Raw genomic sequence first — 27,588 nt, 5'->3', positions numbered from 1 at the left:
TATACCCCGTAAGAGCAGCATTAGATGCAAGGAAAAAACGTACAAGATGCGTAAATGAACCATTAATCTGACTTATATGTTATTTATCACAAGAAAAGGAGTATAAGATTATTTTTAGAATATTTTTTGTAAAAAACGATTTAGTACACTAACTAATACTAATATCCGATTTTTTTAATTTAGAATTGTAACTCCAAACTCTATGTAAAATGCATATTATTGTTAAATTTTATAATATAATGAATCATGTGAAAAAATTGCAAGTCAGTAACTTTTTAATTTAATTTAAACAAAAAAAGCTAAGAACCCCAAAAATGTCTGGTTTTTGTACGAACATTAATTATGTTCCCATTTCTATGGCAATTAAATTTTTGGTACCACTTTAAGTACATAAAAAAATTAAAATGATTTTACTTTTTACTAGAAATAGAAACATTATATATCGTGAGATTTTTTAATTTTCATAGAATAAATAATTTATAATTTTTAATGTATAAATCACATATCCATGCATGGTAATTAAGTCAGTACTTTTGTTTGTGGTAACTTTCTTTAGATAACGGAATTACAGAAATAACATTAGATCTCACAGCAGGGAAGGGTTATAAGATCAGTAATTCATCTATATTATTTGACAAATATGTTTCTAACTTATATAATCTAATAAACAGCTAACAAAGATTTTTGACTATTATTTGTTGATTTTTTATTTTTATAAATAAGACCAGTACTATGAAGACTCCAACATATTGTGCTTATTTTTGTAGATAAGAAAAGATTTAAAATGAAAATACAAACACTTTATTCTTTTATTTTTTACATTTTTTCATTTCTTCTACTTATATACTAAATTTTTAAAAACTTGTGACATTTTTCAATTGTCTATACTTAGACATCTGCCTCGTTCCTTGAAAAAAAGCGAACATATAAGATGTCATCGGAGTGGAATCCTGCCTCAACTCTATCCAAATCACACTGATCTGGAGGGTCAAACATCAACGTGGTTTCGCCTAGTTGACTTTTCTTGGTACCCTGAACGAATATCGATTTACCTCTGACCTAAAAGATAAAAACATTGCTTTAACTGACAAGTATTAACAGGTTGATGAGAAATGTAGTAAAAAATTGTCTTTTAACTCCAGAAAAATTTGTTAAAATATCTTTGTATTATAATCAGATAACATAGAAAAATATTTTTGGGGCATAAACGTGCCAGCTTTGTTTCTTATCAAACAAATAGAAAAAATCGATCAGATTTTTTCTTCTAATCCTGCTTGTAACTTTTTTTGGGATATCGTATTGCAAAAATAGCTTGAGAGGATTTGTCAGTTATTTGATTATCTACCGAAGAGTGCTATTGTCGGACCATCTACCACCTATTTCTGGCAAAGTGATTGTGCAAACAAGTGTGAAAATGTTGTTTAAAATTCAAAGGTTTGCAACTTTATTAACATCTCTAATTTTTCAATGATTTTTATCTAACATTCAACAAGATGTCATGAAACGATTTATTACTTTAAAATTTAGCTTCTTTTAACCTTGCAGCATTACTGGATCAAAGTTTAAAAGTAAGTTCTATTAAAGATACGAAGAACTTTAATGTTGGGGAAAAAAGAACTTTTTTAATTATGACTTTAATGTTTTATATAGTTCAATTTGCAATACAAAATAATAATTACAACTCTGAAATCTTGTATTTCAGCAATTTGCAACCAATTTTACTTAATAGAGAACATTTTAGCATAATCAAAAACATAACAGTTGAAATTTAAACATATTTTTAATAATAGTTATCAGGAAATTAGTGTTTATTATGATTGCCTAAAAATTAATTCGCTGTTTAAACTCAAAAAAAATTCTACTTCTCCTACTACTACTACTGCAAAACATTTTTTGTTAATTTCATGCAAATTAATAGTTTTTATATACATTACCAATAAAAAAAAAAGTACTGAACATAAACACTGTGATGTGCTTAACATTTTTCGGACGATTATTTATCGGAATAATTGACGGAAAAGAACCTTTATTCAAGATGCTTTTCTGAACAGCGTATCTTTCTTGAGACCGTTACTTTCTGTTACCACTTTGTAGTGTCTTAACTATAATTATGACACATAAAAATTTTTTTTTGGGGCATAAATACACCAGCTTTTTTTCTTATTTAACAAGTAGTAAAAATTGACTAAATTATATGCTGAATTTTATTTATAATTTTATGTTTTCATCACAGTGTCAAAATAGCTCAAAATAATTTGATCTTTATTTGATTATCTTTTGATTGCTGCTAGTAAGACAATAGAAAACCTATTTTTCGCGCAGTTATAGAGCGAAAAAGTTCGAAAATTGCTATTTAAAGCTTCAGTTTGGCAAAATTATGTATTTTAAGATTCTTTAATTGAAAATTCTTCAAAATTAAGAACTGAACCCCTCTTGTATGAATTTTTATTTCTACAGAATGGCTGAAACAAATCTAAGAACGGAATGTCATTGAGGACGCTTAGAATTTTAATGTGGTGGAAAAAACAATTTTTTTTTTTTAATTGTAACCCCAATTTTTGAGAAAATTCAATTTTTCAACATTAATAAATTGTTGATATTTTCAAATATATAGTACTTTTTACTGGTATGCAACGCATTGCACTTAATAAAGTAAATATTTATACGAATTGGAAAAAAAGCAACTTCTGTAACGTGTTTTTAACGTTAACTATAAAGAGTTTGTGATGATAACAATTTATTTTCAACTGTCTCCTAACCTGAAACAATTTGTTTCATTTCTGTAGAATAATTCTTGTTATTGATTTGAGTTAGTAATTGTTACGTTCATTAACGATTACTATAAAAAAAAAAAAAAAAAAAAATATATATATATATATATATATACCTGAAAACTTTGACGTACTATGCATTTGGTCGTCTGCTCGCTAAATACAAAACTCATATCGTTACACAAAACCATATTATGATCATTCACTACATTTTTTTAAAAAGATTTTTGATTTAATTACATACATTTAAAACCAAAACATCTGAACTTTCGTCATATTATGTGAAATGCATGTACAAATAGCAAACGATATTTTACATTTTTCGTTTTTTTGATTTGGGAAAGTCATCACTGTTGCTTTCACTAATATGATTCTCGTCTGTGTACAGAAAATTTTTGAAATTATTTTTCACAATGTTACTATTAACGATTTTAACTGTCTTATGCTCTATTTTCGGGGTTTTAAGATACCGTTTTTTTTTAAGTACGGAGTAAGTTACGGAGTACTATTAAAATTCAGTCCTTTCGTTCAAGTAATACTTTTTTTTTGCTGGTGCTTTGTAGATTGGTCGTGCCGTGCATGCAAGACAAAGTATTTTTAATGAATTTAGCCATATGTTTATACTTGCACGATTTTTCTTGCTACGATATTTAAACGATAATCTTTGATTACTATTTTTATGCAAATGCACTTTTTTCCACATTGTTTCTTATATTTACAAGAAACAACTGGACATCAGAAGCAGAACAAGCCTTCGAACGTTGCAAACAGTGCATTACTCAAGCCGCTTGCACAACGTTCCTCGAATCAAAAGCGCCCTTGGCACTAAGGACTGACGCTTCAGACGTCGCCATCGGTGGAGTCCTAGAGCAGCAGCAGGCTGATGGTTCCTGGTGACCCCTAAGGTTTTACTCACATAAGCTGGACAACACGCAAAAACGCTACAGCACGTATGATCGCGAACTTCTTGCCGTCTATGGAGCCGTTAAAGACTTTAACAGAATTCTGGAAGGCCAAAATTGCGTCGTTGACACGGACCATGAGCCGCTAATCTACGCCGCCTCTCAGTGCTCGGACAATAGCTTCGCCGAGACAGGCACGTCATCTAGAGCACATCCTGTGGCACAACACCGTGTTTGTCCATGCACGAGATGAAGAAAACGTCGTCGCAGACACCCTGTCTCGACCCAACGACGCTCTGGCAACACCAACCAACGGCCCGTCTGTTTCAGCTATCCAGAGCAACCCTGCAGCCTCTGCCCATCGTACTCCGCCAGTCGTCAACGCTTTAAACCCAGCCACAGAAACCATCTCCATGCCGAGCCTGCTCGACGCGGCAACCATTGCAGAAGCACAGACCGCAGATGACGAACTGACAAGCCTCGACAGCTCGTGCCTCACGCTCCAATTTATTAATATCGACGGACACTTAATCAACTGCGAGGTAAACAACAACACTGCCAGGCCCTACTTGCCAGCTCCCCTGCGCCGCAAAGCTTTTGACATCGTTCACGAACTGTCACACCCAGCTGGCAAAACAACTGCCCCCTGTCCAATGGTATGATTGAAAGGTTTCATCGCACCCTTAAAGCCGCTTAAAGGTGCTGCACACAGTCCTGGCTAGGTGCCCCGCCAATGGTGATGCTAGGTTTGCGCACCAGCTTTAAGGAGGACCTGCAAGCTTCACCCTCAGAGATGCTAATCGGCACCACGTTTCGCATCCCTGGAGAGTTCTTAACAACTGCCACTGCACAGGCAAACTCGTAAGCCGTTATAAATAGCCTCTGTCAGTTGTTCGAGAGCATCAGGCCCGTACCAGCTTCTGGGAAACCCCTTAAGCCGCCCTACAAAGGCCCCTACCGGGTAATTCGCCGCAACGACGACTACACCTATGTAATCAACGTCGACAGAGAAAACAGTCTCAACAAACCAGCTAAGACCAGCCTACTTGGAAGCTTCGGATATGGAACAGGCTCCGCAACCTCCTTTACAAGCTGCAACGGCCCAGCCCGCCATCTCTCCACCCCTGCCAGCTACCAGCCTTGCAGAAATTGACACCCAGGCCGCCCCTAGGCCAACATCCCAGCAAGACACGTCTTGTTCGCAGCGCTACCCGCGTTGGTCTCTAAGAGGAGAACAGATGTGGTAGCACCGTCCAGAACGCCTTCGACACCTTGCGCCCAAACAGGCCGCTCGCGCAGGAAGCAACAGCTAGCCCCAAAAACCATCTTCTGCATCGGTGCAGGCTAGCTCTCTCTCACTCGCGTCCACAGCTGTAGCGCCTATACCACTACTACTTGTGCAGTGTTACATTTTACATGGCTACAAGCCTTCTTTTTGTACTATAATATAGTTAGTTCCTTTTGTATAGTCTTAAGCTACGACACGTGCCCACAGCCCTTTGAGCCGTGTCTCGTTTGTAATAATTCTGTTCTACAATAAAGGCAATTCTATGCAATCTGCATTTGCTCTGAGTCTCTCTACTCAAGCCCGGAATCCTATAGACTATACCCCAAATATCCACGTTTTGCAAGCTCTATCCAAGTCTTAACATTAAACATCATTAAATGAAGATACGAAGCTTTACAGGGTAGTGTCATGGGCTCTAAGCAAAAAGAAAACGTTACATTAAATTACTGTTACATTAAACTTTGCCTCTGCACTTGTATCGTTTAAAAAACAGCTATTTTCCAACCCTTTGTATATTTTCTAAGTCCCTCGACTACTCACAAAGTGACATGATATTCTCTAACCTTTCAAGTCCTTTTTTGTGTACTGATAAAACTAAATCAACGAATTCGCGAGCCTGTAGCACTGGTGTATTGAGATAGCAACATCAGAAAATTTACTGCAATATCTTGTTTATCCGTAAAATACAAAAACTTTTAATTAAAACAGCTTAATTTAGGTGCATTCGCATTGGTAAGAACATTTTTTGTTGCAGTGTTCAATTTAACATGATTAGGTCCCACAACTAGCAGCATCCAAGACTTTTAGATAATTTCTAAAGATTCTTAAAAATACGAAAGAATATTGTTTGCATTATGAACTTGGGTATCCGATGCCATAGGAAAATTAACAACTCGTTATTTTCATTACAGGCTTTATCATAACTATACAGTTTTGAGTGGAACCCGACCCCGTAACCCTCATTTACCCCTTTTTCGTATCTTAATCTCAAGACACACTTTTTCATGATCTAGATTCTGTTGTGCCTCCAGGGAAAAATATTCCTTGATTTAAAAAAAAAAAATTCAGATCGATATCTTTTTATACAATGTAAGAAACGACTGAGATACGAAATAAACCGTTTTCGATAAAATGACCCACGTATAAATGAGCAGTAAGTTAGTCTGCATACATAAAACAACATGATCTTGATCCAAAGTTTTCGTAAAAACACTTTTTGAATGCTTGACCCATCATTTATAATTACTTTGTAATACCCTAAGTTCTACTTTAAAGGACAAAAATACTCCGAATATCTGAGACGTTTATTAAGAGTTGCTGATTATTAAGTATTAAAAGTTGCTGATTTGATGGATCTTGCCCAATAATTTGGACTGAGCATCTTTCAATATTTCCAAATGCAGAACGCATAAAGACATTAGTTTTAATGTTTATTCGATTGACTGATGTAAATATATCATCAATAACTCTTTTTCAACTATAGCCTCTGACATTTGAAAAAAGTGGTAGCGTTTGGACAATACAGTACAACATGTCAAGATATAAGTTGTTTCAATATACAGGACTTTTTCCCAATGCACCTATCCCCTTAAACCTAGTGGTTGGGAACATATATACAATTATTATCTACCCTACACTTTTATAAAGGTTTCTTTGAACATTGAAACAATCCCTTCTTACATCGGAAATTTCTGATGGTTCATCTTTGTTTCCTGGCATACAACAAAGAACAAACACCATTATAGAGTTGCGGCGTGTAAGAAAACTCACCTCGCCCACGAAGCTCTGCTTATGATATATTTACAATTATTGGTACATGTTCTGTGCGTGTTTTGTTTCACGTTCTTTTTTTATAAATTGTTTTTTGAATTAGACACTGACCCGCTAGTAAGTTTATTATTTCATTGATCGAAGGCTTGCTTTTAGTGTGAATAAAAAATTGCAAGGTTCGTGTGCTTTTTATATTTAACGTCAATGTTGTAATGTTTCCATAAGCACATGGCCGTTTTTCTAATAACAAAAAATACAAATATTAAAATTTAATATAAACTTCAAGCTTAAAATAATGGATAGAACTTCAAACTAATAATATTATTAAACTGTTATTGGTGTGAATATTTCGTATTCTCTAAATAATTTGATAGTTTTTGAATACTGTAATACGATTTCAGTTTTAATACAATTATTTATGCAATGCAAAAACGGATGCATTGTTTGAGATCTCCCTCTCTCTCTCTCTCTCTCTCTCTCTCTCTCTCTCTCTCTCTCTCTCTCTCTCTCTCTCTCTGGGTACTTCTTTCAAATAGGTTAAAACTGTATTGTTCTAAATATTTAGAAGTTGATTGTGACGTATAAGAAATGGCAAGAAATATTTAACATAGTTCTACGATTTTCTCGTCATAAGCCTCTTTATCGTTTTATATGTCATTAAATGCACAACATGCCTTGTAACAAAGACATGATTCGTTATTTTAAATTTTTTATTTTACGAAAGCAAAGGATAAAAATTTATTTCATATCAATCTTAATATAAAGTTATACGTGTAGATGTGCTACTTTACGATATTTGTAGAAGTTCAATTAAGGGTATAAATTTTAAGTTATTTTTTCTAGCTGCAATAAAGTAGCTCTATATTATGCATCTGATGAAAATATAACTTTTAAAAAAGTCTCATCTATTTATAGGTTGTAAAAAAAACAGTAATTTTGTTTAAGGAAGGTTTATTCTCTTAGAATATTTTTTCAAATGACAAATCGTGATAGTCAAAAGCTTTACTTAAATCAAAGAAATTATAATGTAATTGAAACATGGTATGAGTTGGAAGAAAAAACAGTTTCAATCCAATGGATAACATAGTTAAAAATGCTGCCAGATGACGTTCTTAATTTAATAAAACACGATTTTCGCACTGTTGTTAGATAAAAACGAAAAAAGTTATGATATTTTCTTCTCTCTTAAATTTACTTCTATTAATCCCTCTGCGTACTGCAAAAAAATGTTCCACGAAATAAGCCAACATATACGCCACAGATTTTCAGTATCAATACCACTGTATAAAGTACTATTGCTCTTACTCTCCAAACTTGATGGATAATCTACTTCGACTCACGAGCTTTTTTTTCCTACCCTACTTACGCTTACACGAGCTGTACGAAGCGCCTTTTTTTCCCCACACCAACAAGTTTTCAATATTTTTTGTCTCTTCTAATGTTTCATTCATGAGTGTTCAAACTATGTATCTATTGATAATATAAAAACAATTGATCTTGCAATTGTGATATTTCAATATGTTTACTACAGAGAGATATTGTCACATACAGTTCATAGAAAATAAGCATTTAGTAGAGAAATGTAGATATATACTTAAATGTTAAGAAATCAGATTCGATCTAATTTGCGCTATAAGAAATTTGTAGAGCTCACTTGCTAAAAAAAAAAAAAAATGTAAACGGAACAAAAAATCGGAAGGTCTTTTAATTTTTTCCACTAACATGAGATATGCCTTACTAACGAACCCGTACTAAAACAGAAGCTATGACAACTGCAGTTCTTCACACTCGTTTTGTAAATCCTCCATATATATGTATAATATTGCTTTAACCGTGTTTTCTCTACAATGAGACATATCCTAAATAAAAGTTATGTGTGCCATACATTCGAGACCTAATATAGTGTACAAATAAAAAAAATTGATAGTAAAAAAAAAAACTGCCATGCTTTAGTATCGGGAAAACACAGCTTCATTCGAGTCATTCTATGCGTTCAGTCGTGACTACTTCGTGACAGTTTATTTTTTATGATGTTAATTATTTTAAGTAGACGAAGGGTTTTTTTTGAAGTTCTTTGATTGACTGAATATTGTGAATTGTTTTTTTTTGTAAGTATGCAGGTAGAATAGTTAACTTTTTCACTAGTAGTTTTATACTGGAAGTCTTAGAAAAGCTTAATTTTTATCGTGACAAACATTTGCACACAATCTCCTTAAAAATCGACAAAATAATTGAATTAGTAATCATCACAGCATTATGAAAAACTGTTTTTTGAATAAAAAAAACTAGTTTGGAAACAAAAATAAAGCATTGCTCTCTCATTGGATGGAAGCAGTCAATGTTGAAAGTGATGAGTCATTAGCTTGCAAGAATCAATGTTCAGTGTTTACTGTCTTGCAGCAAGATGTATTTTATTTCGAGATAAGACGTAAAAAACATATGGCTATTTAACGAACGTATAAGTATAGTGCCTTATAAAAGAGGGGATAAGCGTATAATGAAAGAACTAAATCGATTGAGATTTAGTGATTTTAAAGATTTTTTAAAGATAATTGTTAGTACCTAACGGCAGAACTGAAAATACTGACAATAACTATACTATACTAGCGGCCCACTGGTCTCGGCTTTGCCTGAGACTCACTAAATGAAAGACCGTAGTGTGTTGACATATATTGTGAAACGTTTTTAGTTCAAAATTTTACATCTTTTCCTGCACCTCTCAGAAAAAAGAATCTTCTTATAAGAAGCATATTTCTTTGGAATCCATTCAGTTAATTTGGCAAAATAATGAGCTGAAAAAGTAAAAAAATATAATTATTTTGAAAAAATCTGTGCGTTCCTTATTCCATAAAAAAATCGTTAGTCCTTAACAGCCGTAGATTTGCAATTTTTCCTCTAGAACTCTTTCTTGACTGAAGCTTACAGCAACTATAACTGTCTGGATACCTCAGGATGATCTTTTATGGCCTGTTATCGTAGCACTACACTGATTGGGAGAAAAACTATAACGTCTGAAGTGTTGGAGCTAGTTATAAATCTGTTTTCCAACATCTCCTGGTATTACGCCAAAAACGTTGGTGTCTACAATTTATTTCTTTTGCAGACTTAGTCGTTTTGGTGATCTAAGGTGGGAAAATTGGTTTATGATGCTAGCCCGTTGGAGACTGAGCCGTTTCCTCACGTTTGTTTTCCCTCTATAGCTGTTGCATTCGCCCAGTTCAGACCTGAAAGCGCAAATTGGTGGTTCCCGATTGAATACTTAGAGTTAAGAGAATAATATAGGGTCATCGTTTGCGGGGGTTCCTAGCCATGCAACGAACTCGTGAGATCTGCCAGTTAATGACTGACTTGGTTTAATAGTGGCTTGCTATACATAGTCTTTTAGTCGACGAATCGTTGCGGGAAACGGTAGTAAAAATAAATTTTCTTACTACCTCATCCAAAAATTCAAGTTTTGGTGGCAGTGTATGAAAAAAAAAGCCATTGTTTCTTTCGTATCGACGTGACACCTACATCGCGTATAGAGGGGTCAGAAGAAAAAATTGCCTGTTCCCTACTTTACTTAAGAAAGAAATAGAGAGAGAGCATCAGTAGTGCATAAGTATTAAGTACTTACTTATGCTGCATTTATTTATTTTTTTCAGACTGTTAGAAAAATTTTAAGTGAAAAGCACGCGTCCAACTCTGGTATGACTATAAATTTGTCGTGTGACGCATGCCATCTCTCTCGGTAATATGCTACGTAGTAAATTTCTAATCTTAGTCTGAATATAGAATCAAGTGACTATTGGAAAATATTATAAAAATCAAACATATGAGTTCTGCAGCAGACAATGCCCAGGAGTCCAATGAATAATTATATTAACTTGTATATATTTAAATGCTATTGATTTACAAAAATATTTTTAAAATAATAGTAACTATTAAAATTTAAAGGATTTTTAATAAAATTATGTTGTTCTGCCCCAAATATAACCTATCCCCATACTTAATACTTAAGCTAACTACTATGTGATGGCTCATGAACCACGAAATTTCAGCCAAACTAATTAAAAAAATGGTAGGGATCACACAGAACGTCACTTCATAACCTGCTCCAGCGGTTAACTTGGTTTTACCTTGGGGAGAAACTTTACCCCCGCAAGCTGATCATCAAGCTTTGTCTTTTGTAATATGATGTACTATATTGTAAGCAAGAAAGTTCAACCCTAGGTGGCTTCTAAAAGAACCGATGAGATTAATGGTTAAATAGGAAATTTTCAGGGTTAAACAGATAAAGTCAATACTTATAATGGCTCTGAAAAACATTTGTGGTAAACTTTTCAGATATTCCTTATTGTTATTCTTGATGATCAAAAGCTGACTTGTGGTTAGCTTGACTCTTACCCTCGGAGTCTGCGTGTACGGGGACCGTGCTGGAGGGAGAAATGCCGCTGACCAAAAAAATGTTTCATCTTCGGGTCATTCTCCAGATAAATAACGACTCATCGTTTGTCATGAACGTGGACTTGGAGAATAAATTCAATCGAAGCAATCACTTACCAAGCTCCACTTAAGGGTGGAGTTACATTTTTTTCTTTGTTTTTTTTTCACGTACTATACAAACACTTTTGACATTGATGTCTTTCACCAAGGAGACATAGCTCCTTCTAGACTCTCGCAAAATTATCTTTAGAGAATCGAGTTAATGTACGTCCATTGAAGAAGTATCTGTTATATTACTTTTATAACTTTTCTATTGATCTCTATGTAAGTAATTCCATGTTAGTTTGTTACCAACAGATTTTTCAACAGTAATTATTAAAGGTATGAAATCTAGTAAGGTCGTTTAAGTCTTTGTCTTGAAAAAAAGAAGTTTTGTTCAACAGCAAAAATAAGGAGACAGTTTTACTAGACATTTTTCTAGAACAAAGAACATACCTAAGCTCACACTAGCAGGTGTCATTAACAAAGTGAACCACGGTAATTTTGAGTAGGCAAGATAACAGGTATCAATTATAAACGTTAGTGATGTCATGAACGCTACGCGTACAGCAGCAAACTAGAAGCCATTATGTTGTTCGTCAGTTGCTCGTGAGACTTGTCATCTAGCACCTACGCAGTTATATAGTAGTAGTTGTAGCAAAATGTCCGATGATGAGGTGGAAAAAGAGAGGTTGGCGTATCATTACAGAGTCGAAGAAGAGCGTAGAGAGTATGGCTATATTGACTCTGGCCGTGAGGCTCGTTCAACCTTGTCTCTTAGCAACTCTTCTGAAGAGTCGAGGCAGTTAGATCTAAAACACAGCAAAGATTCTCGCCCGTTACCTACAAGTAACGAGGTATGGTCATTCGAAAACTGCAGTTACAAACATCAACTTGTATAAGATTTTTCTTAAAAATTTAAAAAAATTGTGTTTTTGTAATAGGAGTCTTATCGGAAGGAGTTTGATTGCACGGAATTTGACAAGGAGACAATTAAGGTCTTTGTAAGTATCGAAAATTTTTTTTCGTCTTTCTGTTTACTTATGTTTAAAGAATTTTTTGTATTGCATGTAGTATTATAAAATTGAAATCAAACAGACTCAAAGGATGTTTTTTTTTTTCGGAGTAGAAAAAATATTAAACCGTCGAATCTCTTATAATAGAGTGTGATCAATGTGCCTGAAGTTGATGTCATCAAAAAACTAACAGGCAGGTGAATGAAATCACAAAAAATGTTCAATAAGAAATTTGTGTGACTGCGACATAAATAGTTAAAATTTTTCCTATTATGATAGAAACACGCAAAAAAAAAAATAATATTATGGCGTAACCGTTATAGCGTTTTTTATTATTTAATAATTAGTTAAAATTGACCAATTTATTTCTTCGAATTTCATTTATAATTTTTTTTGGGTCATCACATTGCAAAAATAGCTGAGAATACTTTGTTAATTATTCGATTCTCTCTTTATCGGTACTGTTAAGATTATATAAAACTAATTTTGTTATCCTGGGCTACTTTGAGGGTTGGGTGTGCTCTCGGTAGGGAAAATAGGGTTCGCATCTGGTGCGTATCCAACTAGAGCTAGCACAAAACTGGTTCTTTGATGAAGTTACTACTGTGGACATTTAGGGATTGGGAAAGGAATAAGGAAACGGATAAGAGGCCTTTCATTACTGGAGGGGGGTAGGAAGACGTAAGGCAATTTTTGCTGCGAGAAGGTTGCCTCAACGCTCCTCAAGGAGCATTCCGTGGTAAAAAAAAACATGTGAACAAGCGGCTCAGCTTATGCAAAAACTGCATTTTTGCATTTAAGGCACGACTGACTGATACGAGGGAATATATTACTGTTTTTACCACACTGTATAAAAAATTGGTACTGTTTTGTGTAGGGTTGGTAAAAAAATGTACATATTCCTACATGATGGAGAGAAAAAAAAGCCTTAGAACACAATAATTATCGATCTTATTTGTATTTATTCTGAAAAAGCTAGTATTTTATCGATTCTTGCGATTTATGGCGTTAATTATAATATAAAAAAAACTACCTTTAAAAAAAAGTATAAAGTTATGCAAGTTTGAGATTATTGTCTCTGAAGGTATTTATAATCAATTATAAAAAATTAATTGCAAATGTAAAACATAATTAATTATAATATTAATTAAAAAAAATTATAACACCTGTAAGGCAAGAACGAATTCTGTTTTTTCAATTTAAATGAAGAAATTTTTAATATCATCTTAGCAGGAGAAAGTAGTGAAATCTAAAATTAATAGACAAATTTAAAATGAATCAAATTAAAATATTTTAGTATATGACAAAATAAATATCACATAATTGATTTTTTATTAAAAAAACTTTCTTCACGAAAAAAACTAAAAAGATTAAAGACAGCAAAAAAAATATTTTTAAGTAAATTGTATTTTTCGTTTTTAAGCAAAATGATGAAATGCGAGAAATATTCTTTGCACGTATATTTTATAACTTTCTAAGACCGAAAACCATATTATTTGTATACATTCTGTATACTGATAATACAGTTTTTGGTCTTAGGAAGTAATGAAATCAACAGAAAAATTCAAGTTTTTCTTTTGTAATAAGTAGTAATTTAATTGAATATAATACAATCATAAAAAATTTATTTCCGAGATAAAAAATAATTAATTATAATATATATTTAAAAAATTATTAATCCCATAAGTCAAGAATAAATTCAGTTTTTTCAATTGCAATACAGATATTTTTAATAGCATCTTTGGCATTAGAAAGCAGTGAAATCCAAAATTAATAGACAAATTTGAAGATAAATCAAATTCAGATATTTCAGAATATAACAAAATAATATATTTTTTAACATAAAAAATTTCTTCACGAATAACTGAACAGATTAAAGAAAGCAAAACATTTTTTACGTACACTGTATTTCCGTTTTTAAATGAAATGATGAAATGCGAAAATTTTTTTTTGCATACATACATTCCGTATGCTTATAATACAGTTTTTGGTCTTGGGAAGTAATGAAATCAACAAAAAAAATTCAAGTTTTTCTTTTGTAACTAGTAGTGATTTTATTGAATATAATAAACCACTGGAATAACACGGTTATATCTAACATTACTCGTGAATGATATTATATTGAATAATACAGTACGTATTACATAACTTGCCAGGACTGATTTTCGAGTTCTAGATGTTACATATTAACAGTAATAGATAATTTTTTGTATAACAATTCATCATTAATTAGTTTATTAATTTTATAAAGTATCTTTAAGTGTGCATTTAGTATAAATTCGTTTATTAATAATTTTTTTGATAAATCATAACAATTTTAAAAAAAATTTTAAATAACATTTCAATGGTGCTTATAAGTCAATCAATAATTCGTAAAATAAATGGACAAAAAAAAAGTGCGTACCCTGATAGAAATCGACCATTTTTTCAAAATTTAAATAATGTTTTTTCCAACCTTTTTCCAGCATTTTACAGCTATTTTGTCAAAATATAAAATTCTGGAAAAAGGCTAGAAAAAACGTTTTGTAAATGCTCACAAAATGGTCAATTGTCTACCAGGGTACAAATTAAATTTTTACTTTTCTATTTGTTTTTTTACAAAGAATTTGTTCTTTTGTACATTCAACGAAACGCAAGCTTGAGGAGCAAATTGAAATAACTTATTATAACATTTAAATAAAATATTTTTTTCTTGGTTGGTGATTAACTATTGACTTCATAATCAACTAATTAGAAATATACGAAAAAATTGTTTTATACATTCTGTTATCCGTAAAAACTTGGTATTGATTGTTCATTAAAAAACTCAAAAATCAGTCCCGGCAAGTTATGTAATACGTACTATATTATTCAATATAATATCCTTCACGAGTAATGTTAGATATAACCGTGTTATTCCAGTGGTTGATTATATTCAATTAAATTACTTCTAGTTACAAAAGAAAAACTTGAATTTTTTTTGTTGATTTTATTACTTCCCAAGACCAAAAACTGTATTATTAGTATACGGAATGTATGTATGCAAAAAAAAATTCTCGCATTTCATCATTTCATTTAAAAACGGTAATACAGTGTACGTAAAAAATGTTTTGCTTTCTTTAATCTGTTCAGTTATTCGTGAAGAAATTTTTTTTGTTAAAAAATAAATTATTTTGTTATATTCTGAAATATTTGAATTTGATTTATCTTCAAATTTGTCTATTAATTTTGGATTTCACTGCTTTCTAAAGCCAAAGATGGTATTAAAAATATCTGTATTGCAATTGAAAAGACTGAATTCATTCTTAATTTATGGGATTTATAATTTTTTAAATATATATTATAACCAATTATTTTTCATCTCGGAAATAAATTTTTTATGATTGTATTATATTCAATTAAATTACTACTAATTACAAAAGAAAAACTTGAATTTTTTTGTTGATTTTATTACTTCCTAAGGCCAAAAACTGTATTATTAGTATACAGAATGTATACAAATAATATGGTTTTCGGTCTTAGAAAGTTATAAAATATACGTGCAAAAAATATTTCTCGCATTTCATCATTTTGTTTAAAAACGAAAAATACAATTTTTTAAAAAAATTTGTTTTGCTGTCTTTAATCTTTTGAGTTTTTTTCGTGAAGAAAGTTTTTTTAATAAAAAATCAATTATGTGATAGTTATTTTGTTGTATACTGAAATATTTTAATTTGATTTATCTTCAAATTTGTCTATTAATTTTAGATGTCACTGCTTTCTCCTGCTTAGATGATATTAAAAATTTCTTCATTTAAATTGAAAAAACAGAATTCGTTCTTGCCTTATAGGTGTTATAATTTTTTTTAATTAACATTATAATTAATTACGTTTTATATTTGCAATTAATTTTTTATAATTAATTATAAACACCTTCAGAGACAATAACCGCAAACTTGCATAACTTTATACTTTTTTTTAAAGGTAGTTTTTTTTATAGATTTCATAACTTTTCTGATAAAAATTCATTTCTTAGAATTTTTCAGGGGATTGGTTGTATGATCAAAATTCTTCTTTTTCAAAAATTACTTATTATAATTGAATATGACTACCTTCAGAGACAATAACCTCAAACTTGCATAACTTTATACTTTTTTTTTAAAGGTAGTTTTTTTTATAAATTTCATAATTTTTCTGAAAAAAAATTCATTTCTTAGAATTTCTTAACGGATTTGTTGAACAATCAAAATTAATTATTTTTTCTAAAAATTAATTAATATATTTAATTAAGTATACCTTCAGAGATTGATCCTTGCGATTTATGGCGTTAATTATATTCTACAGATATAAGTTTTCGTTACAAAAAAGTTATACTTTTTAAGATCTATGAGTTTAACGGTCATTTCATAATCTGAAATGTTAATAAAAAAAAATATAAGTAAGTTAGGTGGAGGAAAACGATAACTCTGCAATTTTTTGGCATTTTTATGATTTATAGCCCAAATTTAACATCATCACTAAATGTGATGATACAAAAAAGTTGTATTTTGACGAGACCTTCAACCATCAAGATTAATGTATTACCTCTTGTGCAAAACAAAAAATTTGGATACGGGAAAACGACTTTTTCTTCATTTAACAAGCACTTTCGGCCCTTGTAACGTAAGTGTTACCTCGTGTGGTACATCCTAGGTAAATATGTTTTACGCAAAAAAGTTGTATTTCAATATAATCCACAACTTTTTCGTTCAATATCATAATTTAAAGTACACAACAAATAATTTAAATAAGAAAAAACTACGTTTTTGTGATTTTGAAGCACTTTTTGGCTCACAGAATGTTTGGGTTACATCCTGGACGAAAATTTGGAATACAAAAAAGTTGTATTTAAAATATAGCTACAGTTTTGTGGTTTACATTGAATCTCAAAAATATCATGTTTTGAAGTTATAGTTAAAAAACTATTTTTTTTTTACTGAAAATACCATCTCAAAACGACTGCCATTTTTTTTCAAAAGAGAAAATCTTACGGATCTTAAGCCATCACGTAAGACATAAAAGACGAAGCTATTTGTTAAATTTCAGCCTAATCCAATAAAGACTGCATAAGTTAATCAAAAAACTTGATTACGCCCATAAATATATACATACACCCCTGACGCTGAGGTCCACGATCGCAATTTTTTCTTAACTAAAACATTTTTTTACACAAAAACAATAAGTTTTAAAAGTACTTACACTTTTCGCTCTGGCAATAATATAAAGCACTCCTGAGTATCAGTCGTGCCGAAAAATCACAGAGGTCCTTGCCTGAAAAGTCGCACGGGCCTTGATCCATTCCACAACCTGGCCGACTGAGCCACTGCGCGCTCGTTTATTAAGATTCCATGTATGACTACATATACTTAGTACTTGTATAGAAAAAAATCAGTGGACAGTGAGTGCTTGGGTACTCAAGTTACAAGTTTTTTTTCTGTAGAATCATGTGGCAGATAATATGATTATAAATATAAGTATACCTTTTACGAAACTTTATTGTAAACAATGGTGGTGCAAATATCGTATAAATAAGTATACCTGTGTTGATTGAGTATGGTTATAATTAATATTTTAATACTTAATAAGTTGACATTATAAACAACATATTATCGCACAATACAATATAAAGAATATAGAGACTAGCCAGTACAAGACTGTAGGATTTCATCGAATCTTCCGTTGATTTCGAAACTACTTTCTACTGCCTACGCTGATTACATTTGTAACGTCACGCTCACATTTATCATATATGCTCACATACTTATTCCTAATTCATTTTTAGTATCTAAAATATTACTGTAACTCAGAAAATAAGACAAACCATCATGTAGTACCACTTTCTTTGATAGCAAGGTAGTAAATGCCAGTGAATAATGTTTCTTTAGGATGTTCATCACACATAGGATTTTAGACAAATATAATTGAAGTATTAAAAGTATACTCAAAATACCATAAGAAATGCCCAAAAAAAATTGCAGATCGATCAATCATACCATCTTTCACATGTTTACTTTTAAAATTTTGCTATTTAACATGTACCCTTATGAAAAAATCTTATAAAATTATTTTTTTTAAATCTGTATAAACCTCGGAAGTTTTGTTTGTGTGAAAAATTACTTTTAAATAAATCCGATTCATTTTCAAGTGGATCTATAACTCTTTTTTTTTCTTTTAATAAAACAAAAAAAAAGAGGTCAAGTATGCGTAAAAGCTCGTATGTAAACTCATTCTATATAAGAAATAAAATATTACGCACCTATTAAGGAAGGTTAAAAATGTCGAAGATTATATGTAAGTTAACGCCCGAGACAGAGCTAAGGGTTGATAACGTGAAATCTAGGACATTTTATAACCTCCGAACGTGGTGTGTATTCTAATTTTCATCAATTCTGCGTCGAGAGAACGGATTTTGGTCCTGCAAAGCGGGACGAAAGGTCCTTTTTTCGGCGCAGTATAATAAAAAATAATTATTTTCAGCGTTGTTGCCTATATTCACGCTTCTCCCACCTTCCTGACTTTTGTTCTCAATTACAGAGAAAAACTTGTCAAAGAAGAAAACGCAATAAACAAGAATTACTGTATTTATACAGTACGGAAGTTCTTTTTTTTTTATATAAAAATTCTGGAAAATGTTAAAATGTACAAACAATAATAAATACATTAATCTTAAAAGTAACATATTAATCATACATAAATAAATGTTTATTAATACATATAAAAGCTGTTCTGCTGATTTATATACTTTTTTCTGAATTTTTGAAAAAAACATGTACCAAAAAAAGTTTATTTTATTAAATAACTTGTCTATTTTGTGTCTAATGAAACTAAATAAATAAATACACAAAAAATGAGGATTTACATCAAAAATAAATTACGAACTGTAAGAAAAAATGAAGTAGTTAGGTTTTAATTATCGGGCCCGCTTACAGCAAAGTAGATCAGGGGCCTGCCCAGATTAGGTCTCACAACTTGTACAGTATCCAAGAATTAAATTAAATTTCTTTTGGTTTTTTAGAATGCGAAAAAATGTTGTTTGCATTATGAACTTGGGGATCCTATGCTATGGAAAAATTAACAACTCTATTTTTTTATTTCAGGCTTTATCAAAACTATACATTTTTTTTTTTTTTTTTTTTCATATATATTAGAGTGCTCTACGTCCGGCTCCTTTAGTAAGGGCACTGCTATAGGCACTTAGCACTTTGGAGACAGAAGGAAAGAGGGATGGGAGGCCTCCCATTGCTGGAAGGGGGGTAGGGGGGAAATAGGCAATTTTTGCTGCGAGAAGGTCGCCTCAACCCTCCTCGAGGAGCATTGCGTGGTGAAAAAGCACATGTAAGAAATCACAGGGGTACTTGCCCGGAAAAGTCGTACTATGGCCGGAAATCGAACCACGGTCTCCCGCGTGCCAATCTACGACCTAGCCGACTGAGCCACCGTGCGCTATAAAACTATACATATTTAAGGAATACACAACCCCGTAACCCTCATTTATCCCTTTTTCATATTTTAACCTCAAGCCACAATTATTTTTTACCTGGAGTTTGTTGTGCCTTGAGGAAAAAATATTCCTTGGTTTATAAAAAAAAATTTTCAGATTAATATCTTTTTATACACTGTTGGAAGTTACAAAATGTGAGAAAAAACGGAGTAATCAGGTTTCAAGTATCGAGCCTACTTACAGCAGAGTTGATCAGAAGCTTGCTCAGTCTGTGAAAGGTCGTGAATTTACATCTTTTAAAAAACGGTTTTTTTTTTTTTTTTTTTTTTTTCATCTAGAGAGATCAGTAAAAAAAAAAAAAATAAGCAAAATTTAAAATGTGTGTTACAGTGTGGTGCGATAATATTAGAAGGTATAGGAGAACTGAGAACTGGATGTACGTCAAGAAGGGCGGGGAAAAGGGGAAGAACCAAACAAAATTAACTTTTGTTATACTTTTTCTCAAGGTCACGAATCTGAAATCGTTGATTTACTCCCTAGGGCAGAACGCGCCTATAAAAGTATAACTACAAAAAAAACTGTATATAGCCTTACTCTATACCTATAAGAGTTATGTTAGTTAATTTTTTTTATTAGCGTTAAGATGGCTACTACATTTGCCAAATTATTCCACTGAAGACAGTTAATGTTGTGTAATATATGTTACATTAGCTTAAGTGTCAAAAACTAGCGTGTGAGACTCTAAGTCCCCCGGTAATAACGAAGTTCGCGCATGTATTTAGGAATCACATGTATACTGTAAAATACAAGGTTCATAAATACATGTAAATTTAATATGTTTTTTTTACGATTTATGGCGGTATATTTATGTTTTACCTGTAATTTTGTCATGTATAAAAGGCTTTGGAACTTTTTAAAATGATTTTTAAGGTTATTGTTGGGTAAAAAACAAGAAATATGTCCAACATATTTTTAATCAATTCGCAAATATGCTAAAATTTTTCCCGAAGATTTCTACCTCTATTTTGTAGAGAAACATAAAACACCGAAATTTACGGTTATGTCTTGATATAACTCAACGCCTCTTTTTTCGTGTGGCACGGTATTTATTGCACATTCAGGAACGTGTGAAATTTGTTATTATTGTTCTACTTTGCTTCCTTTTAAAAATATGGCGTATTACGTCACATTTGGAGATCACACCATATTATAAAAACCCGTTTAATCAATACCGGCTATCTGCATCGATCTGCCATACATGCAAAAATTACCTAATAATGTACTTAATTAAAGAGACAATATAGTAATGATTAAAAATTAATATAGAATTAATATTAACTACTATATTCTATACATATACGCGCAGGCAAGCATGTACACACTTGCACAGTAATAGTAGAAAGTACATATACAAACAGTTATTATACATGTACACTTTCATGGTTTCATCCATAATTCTGTACATTAGTTACACACACATAAAAATGTGCATGTATACATTATATACGTGTACACTGCACACAGAAACATACTATGAGTAGGCAATAGAAGTATGCAAAACACTAAATGCTGACTGTAGATATAATATATATATATATATATATATATATATATTTCCTATACTATATAGTAATCTCGATGGGGCATTCCACACAACCCCCCACAGCCCCCCACCGCCCCTCCATAAAATAAGGTGAAAACCGGTCATTTTTTCCCTTATTTTCACATATCGCAGTTTTTTCCTAAACTCCCCACAGCCCCCTGCCCATTTTTTCGTGACCCCCACCGCCCTCCCCGCCGTCTGCCACACTTCATTTAGAGACCGTGGATGACATCGTATTTATCGTATTCCTTGGACCTTGATGTGTATACAGACGTGTACGTGTCGTATTTGGATTAGTCTATTATTTTTAATCTGCTTCAATGTTGAATTACTTTAAGACAAAACTGTCTTATCGACACGATTTATCTCATCGTCAAGATAAATTTAAAGTCATAGTTGAGTTATAGGGCGTCATTGCGCAAATCATCATTATTATTATATATTGAATATCAAAGTTAACTGTTATATTATATAGTTGACTGTGTGGGGCATTCCAAGCAACGTTCCACCATATAAAACCATTTACATTGGAAATATTAAGATTATTAAGTCATTCATGTTTTACTCAGAGTCTTTTAAAAAAAATGTAGTTTAATACATCATAAAAATAATACGTCATATATATTTTTGTACCGTAAAAATGTTTATTTGTGAAGAATGTTAACCAATAAGAACATGTTTTGTTTCTTACAATATATTTTGTTTTCATCAATTTTTTCACAGCACCCAGGAGGTAAATAGATGGACTTTATACATACAAATAATATAAAACCATTAAATTTATGCAACTCAATACGACGAAAAATCAATTTATATCGATTGTATTTCCATTTCTTTGTAAGTAGAAAAATCTTGGGGCGTTAAGCTTTTTTTTGTTAGCATTTCTGATAAACTACAAGTAAATTTTTTATGCGTATGTATTATATTATTTTATATACGAATGAATAATACCAATACATACAAATATTTTAAATACATTTAGTTTATCATTATTGCAAACCGTAAAAGTTTCGCATTAAGATGACTTCTTTTATGTGTCAACTTATTAAACCCTTTCAAACGAGAAAGACTTAGGTCTATTCCTATTCTGTTTCGAATTAATGTTAAAATTGGTCAAATTGGTACAATTGCTACAACATAATATAGATTGATGGGATGTCATATTCAGTGATAAATTTTGTCCATACATATTGGAATATTAAAATGATATTGTTATTATAAGATACACTAATTTCATGATCAAAAATTTTTTTTCAAACTATATTTTTAATATCTAAAATGTTTTCTCTATCGATTTGAATAAAAATGTCCATTTTTATTTTTGCATCTCGATAAAGCTACGTATACTTGACAATGAGAAAAAAGAGGTTTTTTCAAGTATTATCCTACATTATCAAAACTTTGACATTGAGACTTGTTTATAGTCATAGCAAATGCTACGACTAATGGGAATTGTTTTCTTTACAAAATAAAGATTAATAATGAAGTATTTCCAATATATAATGTAGTTTTAGGAAGAAAAACTTTATTACCAACTTTTTTTTCCGTAACTATTTTGCCTTCTGTGTTATACTTAGACAATTTAGTAATTCGCAATCGTGTAGCGTTACATAATCCGTCTGATATACTCAAATTTCGAGTTAACATTACCGTTGTACCTATTTTTGATTGAAGTTCATGAGGTGGCAAGCCTTTACGAATATTGTTTAACATTTACGGGAAAATTTTTATAAATATTATCATCTGATTTGTCTTTGTCCCTCCATTTAATTTACTTAAAACTTTATTGTTCAAGCAAAAAGTATATTTACTATGTAAAGTTAGTATTACATTATTACCAAAACAGTTGTTGTTAATATTAAGTATTTTAGTACAGACATCATCTGTTATCCAGGATTTAAGAATGTTAATAGTTTCTGTGTCCCCTTCTCCAAATCTTAAAAACAATGTTGAGAAGTCTTTATCACTAGAACGAATTTCATTTTGTAATCTTAAAATTTTGAAATACTTCCATAAAAATGATAATTTAATAGTTTCTTCTATTATCGTGGTTCTATTACCATTTTTTATAACTGGGAAGATTTGTCAAAAATCTCCTCCTAATTCTATAAGTTATTACCAAAGCAGAGTTTTGTATTACACAAGTCTCTTAACGTACTATCAACGATTTCTAGAGATTTTTTCGGAATCATGGAAGCCTCGTCCCATATATTTAAATCAACTTCCCTTAATTTTTTTTTTTTTTTAAATTCTAAAAATACACTATCGATATTATCTAAATCTAAAGGTAAACGGAAAGTTCTTTGACTGGTCATACCTTTTGTTAGTAATACAGATGCAATTACTGTCCAAAACATTGACAAAATATTGGTACGCCTAGAAAAAAAAGATTTAATAATAGTCTCATATAAGTAGGTTTTACATGTGACTAGAGTAATTAAAACTTTTCGTTGTTGAAAATTTAATCAATAAAAAAATGATGTATCACTTTTTTCTTTAAACATAACGGAGAGTTCTAAAAAAAACTCTAAACGTACCACAATACTACCTTCTGCGTGATGAGAAAATTTACTGATTGATATGTAACTAATGCTTAACAATGTGGATTAAAAACTTTACTTCCTCACAAAATTGTGGGCATCAACCTTTTCCCACTACCAGATAAAATTGAAGGGCTCTTCTTTTGAGTTAGAACAGTAGGGGGTTGGCACGCGGAGAGCGCAGAGAAGCGAAGCCCCACTAGTATATATATGTACGTATGTATGTGTGAACGTACGTTTTTACCGTTTTGGTCCTCAACCAAGAAACGCCTAAAGAAGTTCTCACATCAGAAAACTTGATCATTTTCGAGAACTATCAAGTCTTGTGTTATGTGTAGGTGAAACTCGAATTCGTTTAACAAAATAATTCCCCATTTTGTTTTTTTACCAGTGAGTGCACATGAGCATTGCAAAATCATATTAACGCAGCCATCTAAGAGTGCCAACACACTTCCCTACATTCAATCTTCTCGAACGTTTATTTTTAGGTCGCTTGCTCTTGCTATCTGTTGCTATCTCTATTTTTTATAGGTCGCTTGCTCTTGCTATCTCTTGCTAGCTTTCCCTATTTATTTATTGATTTTAATATTCAAATTTTCCACCAGTTTTCTACTGGTTATTTGATCGTGGCACCTGAGCTTAGATGGATGTGAGAGTTATGTGTAATGCATGTCAACCAAAAAAGTGCTTCCATTCATTTAAATTACATTGGCTTGCAAGAATTTTTTCTTGACCTTGATATAAAGCGTAACAGGAGTGGACTTTGCTTGATTCTCCCCTTCACCACGCCTCTCATGACTTACTTCCGGTTTCCTCTCCACTACATGATGCCACAGATTTTTAAGTTTATAAATTTTATCTTTTTTTCTTTTAACCGATTCTAAAATAAAAAAATTTAGAAAAAAGTCACAGTTACCAAAGTGATTTGGAACCCCCAGCGTCATACTATTTTGTGACCGCGGCTCTTACCTACTCTACTGTGAGCAGGCCGAACATAGTAAAATCAATTACTTCATCTTATCTTACAGTTTGTAAGTCATTTTTCACAAATATTTTTATTTATTAAACATCAATGTTTTTGGTGTTAATATAAATCAAATGAATAATCAATTTACTTGATAAAATTTTTTTTTTTTAAATGTTTTTTATAAAAAAACAGGCAACTAGCATATTCTCGCAGAGCACCTTTCCAATTGATTGATGATGATCTATTCCTACGTTTTCAATTCATTTACGATTCAAGTAACACTTTTTTCTTTAGTGTCTTTTTTCAGTGTCTCGTGTATTGGTCGTGTCTTATATGCAAAACAACGCGTTTTACAAAAATTCAGCTACATATTTATACTTGCAAAATTTTCACCAGTGCGGTATTTACAGAAAATCACTCAATTTTAATTTTTTTTTGGAAATAAATTTTCCTCTGCATCCTTTCTAACATTTCTAAGTTATTCGTTTTAAAATTATATCAAGAATAAGCGGCTACAGAGTGGTAACAGAAAGTAACGGTCTCAAGAAAGATACGCTGTTCAGAAAAGCATCTTGAATAAAGGTTCTTTTCCGTCAATTATTCCGATAAATAATCGTCCGAAAAATGTTAAGCACATCACAGTGTTTATGTTCAGTACTTTTTTTTTTATTGGTAATGTATATAAAAACTATTAATTTGCATGAAATTAACAAAAAATGTTTTGCAGTAGTAGTAGTAGGAGAAGTAGAATTTTTTTTGAGTTTAAACAGCGAATTAATTTTTAGGCAATCATAATAAACACTAATTTCCTGATAACTATTATTAAAAATATGTTTAAATTTCAACTGTTATGTTTTTGATTATGCTAAAATGTTCTCTATTAAGTAAAATTGGTTGCAAATTGCTGAAATACAAGATTTCAGAGTTGTAATTATTATTTTGTATTGCAAATTGAACTATATAAAACATTAAAGTCATAATTAAAAAAGTTCTTTTTTCCCCAACATTAAAGTTCTTCGTATCTTTAATAGAACTTACTTTTAAACTTTGATCCAGTAATGCTGCAAGGTTAAAAGAAGCTAAATTTTAAAGTAATAAATCGTTTCATGACATCTTGTTGAATGTTAGATAAAAATCATTGAAAAATTAGAGATGTTAATAAAGTTGCAAACCTTTGAATTTTAAACAACATTTTCACACTTGTTTGCACAATCACTTTGCCAGAAATAGGTGGTAGATGGTCCGACAATAGCACTCTTCGGTAGATAATCAAATAACTGACAAATCCTCTCAAGCTATTTTTGCAATACGATATCCCAAAAAAAGTTACAAGCAGGATTAGAAGAAAAAATCTGATCGATTTTTTCTATTTGTTTGATAAGAAACAAAGCTGGCACGTTTATGCCCCAAAAATATTTTTCTATGTTATCTGATTATAATACAAAGATATTTTAACAAATTTTTCTGGAGTTAAAAGACAATTTTTTACTACATTTCTCATCAACCTGTTAATACTTGTCAGTTAAAGCAATGTTTTTATCTTTTAGGTCAGAGGTAAATCGATATTCGTTCAGGGTACCAAGAAAAGTCAACTAGGCGAAACCACGTTGATGTTTGACCCTCCAGATCAGTGTGATTTGGATAGAGTTGAGGCAGGATTCCACTCCGATGACATCTTATATGTTCGCTTTTTTTCAAGGAACGAGGCAGATGTCTAAGTATAGACAATTGAAAAATGTCACAAGTTTTTAAAAATTTAGTATATAAGTAGAAGAAATGAAAAAATGTAAAAAATAAAAGAATAAAGTGTTTGTATTTTCATTTTAAATCTTTTCTTATCTACAAAAATAAGCACAATATGTTGGAGTCTTCATAGTACTGGTCTTATTTATAAAAATAAAAAATCAACAAATAATAGTCAAAAATCTTTGTTAGCTGTTTATTAGATTATATAAGTTAGAAACATATTTGTCAAATAATATAGATGAATTACTGATCTTATAACCCTTCCCTGCTGTGAGATCTAATGTTATTTCTGTAATTCCGTTATCTAAAGAAAGTTACCACAAACAAAAGTACTGACTTAATTACCATGCATGGATATGTGATTTATACATTAAAAATTATAAATTATTTATTCTATGAAAATTAAAAAATCTCACGATATATAATGTTTCTATTTCTAGTAAAAAGTAAAATCATTTTAATTTTTTTATGTACTTAAAGTGGTACCAAAAATTTAATTGCCATAGAAATGGGAACATAATTAATGTTCGTACAAAAACCAGACATTTTTGGGGTTCTTAGCTTTTTTTGTTTAAATTAAATTAAAAAGTTACTGACTTGCAATTTTTTCACATGATTCATTATATTATAAAATTTAACAATAATATGCATTTTACATAGAGTTTGGAGTTACAATTCTAAATTAAAAAAATCGGATATTAGTATTAGTTAGTGTACTAAATCGTTTTTTACAAAAAATATTCTAAAAATAATCTTATACTCCTTTTCTTGTGATAAATAACATATAAGTCAGATTAATGGTTCATTTACGCATCTTGTACGTTTTTTCCTTGCATCTAATGCTGCTCTTACGGGGTATAAGGCCACGGAGGGCGTGGTTGCACATCCCTATATTGAGAATATACAGAAAACTTTTTACCATTGTTGTATAAAGTATTATTCTTCTTAGTTTTTCTAATTTTTTTCAATTTCTTGCACGGTTTTTTCACTAAATATAATATTAAGCGCCTATGATACTTTTCGAATAAAAATATTATAAAGCTTATGACACATCCACTAATTAATAATACTAGCAACGGGGTG

At 31.1% G+C, this 27,588-nt stretch overlaps 2 protein-coding genes across 2 annotated transcripts in view; one reads left to right on the top strand and one right to left on the bottom strand.

The window, feature by feature from the left end:
• Window positions 1–731: 731 nt before the first annotated feature.
• LOC149375466 (uncharacterized) overlaps window positions 732–27,588 on the bottom strand; it is a 264,551-nt gene continuing 237,694 nt past the window's right edge. Inside the window, exon 2 of the mRNA XM_089588820.1 lies at window positions 732–1,059. Within this exon, the coding sequence (XP_089444946.1) occupies window positions 889–1,059 (171 nt within the window). The 3' untranslated portion in view covers window positions 732–888. The remainder of the gene's footprint in view (window positions 1,060–27,588) is intronic.
• On the top strand, window positions 11,792–26,580 carry LOC149375467 (uncharacterized). The gene is made up of 3 exons (XM_089588971.1): window positions 11,792–12,052; window positions 12,140–12,199; window positions 26,307–26,580. Exons 1-3 carry the CDS (start codon window positions 11,858–11,860, stop codon window positions 26,475–26,477), a joined length of 426 nt encoding a protein of 141 aa, XP_089445097.1. The 5' UTR covers window positions 11,792–11,857; the 3' UTR covers window positions 26,478–26,580.

The sequence above is a fragment of the Copidosoma floridanum genome, unplaced genomic scaffold (assembly GCF_036245765.1).
Source record: "Copidosoma floridanum isolate Cflo_tuat_1 unplaced genomic scaffold, Cflo_Japanese_pri ptg000007l, whole genome shotgun sequence".
In the NCBI taxonomy this organism is placed as follows: domain Eukaryota; kingdom Metazoa; phylum Arthropoda; class Insecta; order Hymenoptera; family Encyrtidae; genus Copidosoma; species Copidosoma floridanum.
This window is presented reverse-complemented; position numbering and strand designations above follow the sequence as displayed.

What these genes read in the sequence shown, in the direction of transcription:
- LOC149375467 (XM_089588971.1), top strand. Translation starts at nt 11,858, where the DNA reads ATGTCCGATGATGAGGTGGAAAAAGAGAGGTTGGCGTATCATTACAGA. An exon ending in CGTTACCTACAAGTAACGAG is followed by an intron (nt 12,053 to 12,139) that starts GTATGGTCATTC and finishes TTTTTGTAATAG; the next exon opens with GAGTCTTATCGGAAGGAGTT. An exon ending in AGGAGACAATTAAGGTCTTT is followed by an intron (nt 12,200 to 26,306) that starts GTAAGTATCGAA and finishes TTTATCTTTTAG; the next exon opens with GTCAGAGGTAAATCGATATT.